The following is a 9,860-nucleotide window of genomic DNA, read 5'->3' on the forward strand; positions in this document are numbered from 1 at the left end:
ACACACACACACACACACACACACACACACACACACACACACACACACACACACATACAGACTTTTAAAATTATCAGGATTGATGATTATATTAAAATAATTTAATTCGACATATATAAAGTATATAAATGTTAAAATAACTTATTCACACACATAATAAATATAGATATTATTAATTGAGTTTTATTAATAAAATTTGTTTATTTAAAATATTAATGTGCGCGCACGCGCTCTTTTATTAATTTTAATCAAATATTTAATATTTCAGAACATATATTTAAATAGTGCAAGTGTATTGATTAATGATATATCTTTGATTTTTACATTGGAAAAATATATTTCTTCCCTCACATATGTATAAATAGAAAAAAATGGCAGATGGACAATTAATATCTCGCTCTCTTTCGTTTCATCGCATGTATATGAAATATTATTTTATGATATAGCATATATAACAAGTTATTTTTTATACATATATATATATATATATACATGCGAGCGTGCGTTGCAACATGAATACTCCCTCCGTATATTTTTCTATTTCTTGTACGTAAACAGACGCCATTATATTGGAGTATGTAATCAATATATAGTTTCGACTTTTTTTTATTCATATAACACGTGATATATAAAAAAATAGTCTTGTCGCGATGAGACTTGCTGGATAACGTGCCTATTTCATTACAATCACATATCATTGACGAATATATTTAATCGAATTTATGTCGGCCAGCTGACAATATCAAACACATAACCTCAAATGAACCAAAAATGAAAAGGAGAGAATGTAAAAGAATCCTGCCTACGGCAATTCGATGAATTCCAAGGATGTATCGTTAATCCGCTCTTTAGTAAGCTATATAATAATCGCCAATTTGAATTGCCTACTTATACGTGATATGCTTCTGACAGCTCTGCCTGAATCTACTTCAGAGTCACACTTGCAAAAAAGCGATTCAATAACAAAACTAACAACTGATGAGGAAACTGAGGTGCCTCCTCCTCCAGGAACAGAACCTCTACTCCCGATTCCTGCCCTCGTGAGCTCGCCAGAGAGAGAACGTGAGCGAAGCGATCCCTCCAGCCGCGATAAGAAAGAACGAGACAATGAATACTCAGGAGAACGTCAATCGAGAGAACGTCGACGAAGCTTCAGTAGGGATGGACATCGTGACAGGTAGATATAAGAAAAGCAAATTTTATCACTAAATCCCTATTATGATATAAAAGATAAACTGAATTAAGTTATACATTTTGCTCATTAATCCACAATTAACAATGCAGAAGCGGAGAGCGTGGTCGTAGAATTGAGAATTTACGGCCATTGAATCACAATCGAAATCGATCCCTGTCGCCCAGACATTCCCAACACGGCGAATATTCATCGTCGAGTGCGGTGTTACCTCACTTAATGAACCCACCTCCTTCTAAGAGCTATCAGAGTCATTTAGCAGACGATGGACATTATCCACCTGCTATGCATTATGACAGTGGAATACGTAGATCTAACGAAGACCGTGCGGGTACTCCAACGGTAAGAGCAGAACATAAAGAGAATTTTTTATACTTACTTGAACATTTATATTTATTTGTCGCTGCACTTTTCTGCAATATTTCAGGTCGACGAACCACATTTGCATGTTCCTTCATCTGGCAATCAACCACCATTATTGCCTTTTCCACCAGGTGAAGAGCGCATTCCACCGCCAAATTATAATCAGCCGCCACCAAATGTACCTCCGCATAATCCTCCGCTTTTGCCGGATCCATATATGAGTCATCGAATACCGATATATCCGCATCAACAGGGATCACATTACGGACCACCAAGATACGATAGACCTCCTTACCAGCAACAAGGATACCGACCGTCTCAGCCACCCCGAAACTATAGTGGGCCACCAAGAGGACCAATGAGAGGATTGCATCATAGTAAGCAACATTTATTCCATACAAATATGTAGATACAAATATGTAGATAAAAAAAAAGATATATACGTACTTTAAATACAAAAACATTTACTTTCTTTTCATGGCATTTTTCATTTTTGTAAAAATTTTGTTATAAAAGCAAAACACTTTAAACCTATTTTACAATGTGCTCTTTGTTTCTTGTTTCTTACTTTTTACGTTTTACTTTTTTTTCTTTCTTGCAACCGTTTTATCGACAATATGCATTTCTTGCTACATGTTTCCTGTTTCTTCCAAAGTTCATTAACTTTTATCTCAGGCAACATAAAAAAAAATCAGATAAGAAGCAAAAAGTAGAAAACAGAAAACATAAAGCATATAGAATAACCATTAAATACAGGTAAATATACTTTAATTTGACATTTGTGCTTTTTTTTTTCCCGAAGCGTCTTATATGAATCTTATATATTTTGATGTTTGGATTATTTCATTTTTGTTTTTCATTTTAGCATTTAACATTTGTATCTTGTTTTAGTGGGATATCGAAATCTGCAACCACCACCACCTGGACTCGGTAGAAATATACACAATAGAAATCTACCTGGGTAAGTTAATTTTCCAATAATTTTCCTTGATTAATAAAAATCAATACAATGTTATTAATATACATTTCATTCTTCAGAATCATTGACGATCCATTGGAAGCATTCGAGCGAATGCTCCGAGAGAAAGATGAGAGAGATCGACGTTTAGGGAAGCATAGAAGAAGAAGCAGAACGCGATCCCGATCACGTAGTTACAGTCGATCTAGATCACGCTCTTTTGGTCGTAGATCGCCTTTTGCGTCTCGTATCAGTCGATCTCGCAGTCCGCCATCAAAGCGAAGATCAACAAGGTCACCGTTACCACTCCGACCTCGTAGTCGTACTCCAAAACGTAGATCAAGAAGTGGCAGCTTCTCTATCAGCAGGTACTTTTGTAGTTTTAACATGCAAGGTTTATTTATTGTTATTCTATTCTTCAAGTTTTACTTGATGTTGCAGATCTAGATCGTATTCTCGCAGTCAGTCGCCGAGACTATCTCCATCGAGAGATAGAGACAGGGAAAGAGATCGGGAAAGGGATAGAGAGAGAGACCGTGACCGTGATCGCGACAGAGACCGCGAGCGGGATCGAGATCGTGATTTATTGCCCAGATATCGATCACCAGTTAGATCACCTCCGAGGTATGCTTCGCATAATATCATCATTATATAAGAGACATCTTGTAAAATGCATTCTGAATACATTTATATTATTCTACAATAAGCCATTACCTTAGCTTTAAATCTTAAGAGGATTCTAAAGTCGTCTACTTACCTAGAGTTCTTAATTTTCTGAAAAAATGAAGTCGAGAAAAAACTATATTTTTTTTCTTTTTTTTTCCTTTTTTTTAAAAAAATATTCTTTCAATAGGTTCTTTTTCGCATACATTTGAATTTAATGATAGAATGTCGCTTTAAATTATTTTAAATTATTTTTTACAAATAAGTAGAAGATTTATTTTCTTTTATGCATTATTACATGACAGGTTTTTCGGGTGTGTTGATTGATTGTAGAATGGAAAAATTCTCGAATCTAAAAATATTTTATGCAGCCAAATAACATATGAACATACTTGCAAACTTTGTCGTACGACAATACGTACGTAATAATATCCTTATGAGAAATTTGTTTTTTTTACGACATTGAATTTCTTGCACGGTTTATTTTTCCTCTTTTTTTTTTGACATTGGAAAGGAAAAGTAAATATTTCCGTGTAGGAGATTCAATCCTAGTATTATGATTTCTTTTTTTAATTAATATTTTTATCGAGAGAGAGAGAGAGAGAGAGAGAGAGAGAGAGAGAGAGAGAGATTAAAAAATTTTTTTTTAATTTCATAAATAATCATGAGAGGAAATTCTTTATATATGATTTATTTCTTAGAATTCTTAAAAGTAAAAGAAATTAGCAATTTTATGATCATTAATATAAAGAATAATAAAAATAAAATTACCTTAGAAGAAAAAAGTTTGTAAAAATATTTTTTTTCGAGAATTTATTCAGACTAAGAATACTAGTATTACCGACTAAATCATATAATTTTTGTATAACAATTACTTTTTTCTTCTCTTACTGATTTGAAAATCCTTTTCCAGGATTAAAGTATACGCATTAATACGTGAGATAGAGTCTATGCTGAGAATGACAAAAAATTTCGAAATTAAGATCTTTTTTACCATTTCTTAGCGTGTATATAGCGTTCTAGAGCTGTCATGTTCTGACAACATTTATTTCATATAAAAAAAAGCTGTAAAAAGGTTGTTAGAAGTCAAGAAAATCAAGGAAAATCGGGAAAAGTTAGTGAAAGCTATCTAAACTTTAGATGCTCCAGAAATTATTTTATTTGCTACTGAGCATATCTAAAGATAAATTTAAGGAAGCTTTAAATATAAAGTCTGACTATGAATACGAACAAAAATCTCAATAAAAAATGTGCAGAACAAAAAACCATGTATATCCGCCATTTCTCGTAATTTATTTATTATTTACTCATCAGTAGTTGTATCAGTAGTTGTATGTTCCATTTAACGTTTGCAACACATTTACTGCAAGTATCGTATTATTATTTATATTTGCAACTTGTTCTTCAAGGTGAATAATTCTTTGAATATAAATATTGTTTATTGTACTCTTTATAAAATAAAATATTTTAATATTTTTCTTTGTTTCTATTCTATTATATTAAGAATCTTTCAGGTTTTAGTCAGGGAATTTTTCCAAAAAGTGACCGAAAAAATCGGGAAAAGTCAGGAAAATTTTTTTTCTTTTTTGCTAATAACCTTGCTATCTATATTTACGAAATAGTAATCTATTTAATTAAAGAATTAATATAACGTAATTGTTATACGAAAATTTATGTGTATGTGTGGTATGCGTGAGTGAGATATTGATGTAGTGATGTGTCAATAATATGTAAATCATTTGCTATTTACAATATATCTAATCGTCTTTAGGATTCCCTTAAGTCATAAAAAATAACTAATCGTATAAATAATTAGTCTTCTTACACATTCGACTGTGAATTTCTCACGGCTTAAGCTTAAGTTATGGCTTATTATAGAAAACTCATTAATGTATAAATTACGAACGATTTAATGTTTCAGATTTCAAAGAGAGAGGGATCGTGAGAGAGATAGACCGCGATCACGCGAACCTCGAGATGGATATAACACTTACTACGGCGATTCACCGGCTCATGATTATCCATTTCGTGATCGTGAACGCGATTTACCTAGGGAGAGACCGTTGCCGAGATATCCTATAGGAAGAAATCAGCCATCCCAACATATACCGCCGTTGATGCCGCATCTAGTCACTGGAGGTCATCCACCACCGCTTATGTCATTGGGACCTTCACCTACGGACAGGAAAGACTATTATGATTCCTACAACAGGTATTTTCGCCTCAATAGTACTTTCATTCATGTACACTACGTTATGCAGATAATCTACCGATATGCTAGCTTAGTTTATTTATAAACAAAAAACTATGGCTAATGAATTATACAAAAGCGACATGGTATATAAATCGAATTATCTTGTAGCGTGAAATGTCGACGTACTGAAACAATTCTGCAAGTCATTTTGACAATGCATATACAAGTTAAACATGCAGTTACATTGCATAAATTTGATAATAAAGATTTCTAAATTCCATCCAAGTTTAAAAAGAGTAAAAATTATCTTTTTTATGTGCTACGAAGAGTATAATATTGCTAAATTAAAAGATTATTTTTTATGCATACAGTATTTTATATACATATATATTGTGCACACATTTGCTTTATATGTATATGTGTGTATACACGCGCGCACGCGCGCACGCATGGTATGGCAATAAAATTCGGTGAATGTTATGAGAAAATAAACACTACATAGTTAATATACAAATGATCTTTATTATCTTTTTTTGATGGTAATCCCCCCTAAAGACAATACACTTCTAATAACCTTTATTTTAATTACATTATTGAAGAAATCTGTGAAAATTATTCCATCACCTTATATTTTGTTGTCGATTCTGAATGTTCGAAATGTCTGTAATAATTCTTTTTATCTCCTCCTTTAATTTAGAGCGCAAAAAAATCTGATGGAACAAGATCAGGGGAATAGAGAAAGTGATTCAAACAATAATGCAATGCTAGTTCAAGAATTACTGTATATGTTTTGAATCAGAATCCCAGATAGAACGTAGTTATAATTAATTAAATCATAATTAATATCATCATCATGACTTCATTTGATTTATAAAAATATAATTAAACTTAAAATTATTTATTAAGGTCATGATGATGCTCTTATGATATTATTATGACTTTTGTGTTTGAGGTGTGATAAGACCAACTTAAGGCCATATCCAAAGATGATTTTTTTACAGTTTTCGCACGTTATTTGAAATATATTGTCTTTAGGAGGTATTACTTTGAAAGACAATAAAGATCATCATTCGTACCATGAATGTAGGTGACTTGGAATAATGCAATAACTTGGAACAGCATGTATTTTTGTTAAATTTAATCGTGGTATTCATCCACGAGTCTCTAAAGGAAGTTTAAGTTTTCTTTAGTGATTCATGGATGCAATTAAATTTAACGAAAATACATGTCCCAAGTCACATTTACGGTATATTAATTAAGTAATGTTTATTTGATAGAATTCTTAAATATAAAGATTAAAATAGAAAAATTACAAGGATGGTAAATAGTAAAGTAATTTAAATCTTCCACATCTTCTTTCTGCATAAATATTTCTTTTTCCTTTAGCTACATTTAATTCTTTACAATTTTTTAAATTATTATTCTCTATTCTGCTCTAAATAAATGATTTATTATTCATAAGTATAGAAAATAATTGAAAAAAAAGATGTATATATTTTTCAGACATGTATATACATATATATTTAAATATACATACAAATATATATAATATAAATATATGTAATATGCGCATAAAGTATGTACGGATATATATGAAGTTTTTGCTATATATCAAATTTATGCAGCTTATATATTTATGTAACATTTTAATTTTTGCAAGAGTGATATTGGATATTGTGTGTGAAATTATTGTATTTAATTAACTCTTGTTTCATGATTCGATTGTACAAATTAATATATTTTCTCTCTATATATATATATGTATATATATAGAGTTGGAGGAAAAGTTCTTCAGTATTTTGTTAGCTCAAAATTATATATATAAATCTTTGTTAAAAATGATCAAAATTTAAATTTAAAAAAGGGTTTTAAAGCTTGAAATTTCTACTTTCGAATGGTTACTAGATTTTTTGAATTTATAAGAGTTTTGTAATTTTTATATATAGAAAGTAATTTTTATATCTAGAAAAATTGAGAGCTGAAAAAAAGGAATTTTTCTTTTCATTTTGTGGGTTTGTCACGTATCAAAAAATATTTGCGAAAATTTTCTACTATCTATATCGTGAAAGTTAGAAGTTTTCCTTACAAAATCATTTTTTAAACATTTCTATGATTTTTTGTTCTTGAATTATTCGCGATTAAGTAAATAAAAAGGAGCATTCTGACTTTGCTCATAACTCCATTAAAAATTATCATACTGTAATTAAACAAACAAATTCTTAAAGCTGAAACATTGCCCTATCGAATGATATCATGCTAATGTAAAATATATAGAAATTTGAGTTAAAAATGATATTACTATTCTTATAATCCCATTACGCAATGAAAAAAAGGACAATACTATCACATTTTTAGCTGTGAAATGTGCATATATTCTATTTTTTTTTAAATTGGTAATTACACTTGATAGAGCAACATTTCAGCTTTAAGAATCTATTTTATTAATTACGGTACGATTTTTAACGGAGTTATGAGCAATCAAAATTAGAATGCTCTTTTATTTAATCCGCGTATAATTTGGTAACAAAAAGTTGTAGGATCATTTTTTAAAAACGAACTTTTATGAAAAACTTTAAGTTTTCACGTCAAATAGTCGAAAATTTCGAAACAAATATATTCTGTATATAATTTTTTGAGCTACAAAATTCCGCAACTTTTTTTCCAATCCAATATCTGTAATATATTTGTAAATACTGAAGAGAAGACTGAAGAAAAAATGCGTTTTAGCTCTCATATTTAATACGCTTCTATATCTGAAAAGTAAAAGATATAAGAAATTGTTACCTAATTTATTTATTTTTAAGACAATATTGACATTATATTTTGAATAATAATGAGATAATAAAGTATGTAATGAGAGTGATTTATGAGCACAGTGAAATTTTTACTCTATAAAATTTTTTGTATTTTTTTATGTATTTAATTTTGTTATAAATCTGTTTGAGCAACGAGCATAGCATGGTAGACAACGCAAGTCTACCATACTAGGGGGGACTCGAGTTCGATCCCCGATAGATCAAGAAATTTTCATTTGCGCTTGTTGCTCTTCTTCGGTGGTCTGGCAAATCACCAGTATCCAAGAGTATCTATTGCCAAGAAAGCCTCTTGAACTGCCGTTCGGAACCGGCATTAAATCATAGATCCTGTATGTTTGTGTATAACTTGCGTGCGCACCATGGGCATACGAGAGAGGTAAGATAACTGTCCTTATTAATGTGCCTTTTAGTCAATTTACTTATTACTGAATTAATTATCAAATATTGTAGCTTTAATTTTATCTGCTTGCAATCAATATCGGTTTTTCAACTATTTCTTTTTCTTATAATATTTCTTTAATCTAAAAAATAATGATTTGATAAAAATAAAAAACATGTTTTTATTCCTATTAGCGAGTCCTCCAAGCATTGACCCAATTTATGTACCTATCCGCATTTGACTCATTTTAACATATAGTTACCAAAACTATACAATAAATTTAAGCTAATTGTTTAAGTTAATACATATAAATCATTTCAATTATACTTATTTCATTAATATACACTCATAACAATGTTCTCAGCTTTAATATAGGGTATATTAATAGGGACAAGCTTAAAATCTTGCGGTACGTATTAATGGATTCACATGAATCCCTCATATCTTTCGAAAAGTATTTAAAAACTTAGTTAAAAAAATGAAAATATTATCTTTGATATCGTATATATTAATAATTTAATTTAACAAAAAAAATTTTCTTATTTATTCGTGCTAGTTTTCTTTATGGCTTATTGAAATACAAAAGCACATTGGCTGCGTTCAACAGAACACAACAATTTTGCCGTTTTATGATTCTCTGCTGAGATAGGACTATTCCTTTGGATTTAAAAGCATAACTCGATTAGCATGAAGAATACTTCCAACAGTTGCAAAATTCTATTGAACACAGCCATTAATAAGGATAATTACCTAGGTCTTGCACCAATTTTGGAATGTTGCGCTATCGAACGAAATAAATCTGTTTGTTTTTTTATTTTTTTAGAGACTAATAGCGAATTCGGCAGACCGTACTAGTGCGCATTGAGTGCGAACTTTTTCAGTGCCACGCATTCAGCTTGTGCACTCTGTTTCAGTGTGTTAAGATTGTTATATATTCGGCAAATGAAAACTGAGCTAGCGTAATGTTGAATTTATATTCGAACCAACCGAATGAATCGAACGAGAAATATTGCACTATTGACAGTGCAATTTAGCGTAGCACTAAAATGGTTCTGCACTCGCACCATGTCAAAGCAGCACAAGAGCGGAGTCAGTGATGTGTGCTGAATTCATAAGACTGTCGATTTTTTTAAATATACATGCGCTAATATCTATGCATACATGATACAGATACACAGATACGCTCATCCTTCTCTCATACAACACACATACACCCACGCACGTATACACACATACAGAGAGAGAGAGAGAGAGAGAGAGAGAGAGAGAGAGAGAGAGAGAGAGAGAACACGTAC

The 9,860-nt window shown here is 30.9% G+C and overlaps 1 protein-coding gene across 5 annotated transcripts in view; it reads left to right on the forward strand.

Annotated features, from left to right (window-relative positions):
• LOC108691633 (E3 ubiquitin-protein ligase RBBP6) overlaps positions 1-9,860 on the forward strand; it is a 30,673-nt gene that overhangs the window by 12,512 nt on the left and 8,301 nt on the right. For all 5 annotated transcript variants that reach the window (XM_018199474.1, XM_018199475.1, XM_018199473.1 and 2 more), the window contains 7 exons: positions 913-1,177; positions 1,285-1,534; positions 1,620-1,932; positions 2,447-2,516; positions 2,594-2,881; positions 2,955-3,137; positions 5,098-5,388. In XM_018199474.1, coding sequence (XP_018054963.1) covers positions 913-1,177; positions 1,285-1,534; positions 1,620-1,932; positions 2,447-2,516; positions 2,594-2,881; positions 2,955-3,137; positions 5,098-5,388 — 1,660 coding nt within the window. The remainder of the gene's footprint in view (positions 1-912; positions 1,178-1,284; positions 1,535-1,619; positions 1,933-2,446; positions 2,517-2,593; positions 2,882-2,954; positions 3,138-5,097; positions 5,389-9,860) is intronic.

Source organism: Atta colombica, unplaced genomic scaffold (genome assembly GCF_001594045.1).
Source record: "Atta colombica isolate Treedump-2 unplaced genomic scaffold, Acol1.0 scaffold48, whole genome shotgun sequence".
In the NCBI taxonomy this organism is placed as follows: Eukaryota; Metazoa; Arthropoda; class Insecta; order Hymenoptera; family Formicidae; genus Atta; species Atta colombica.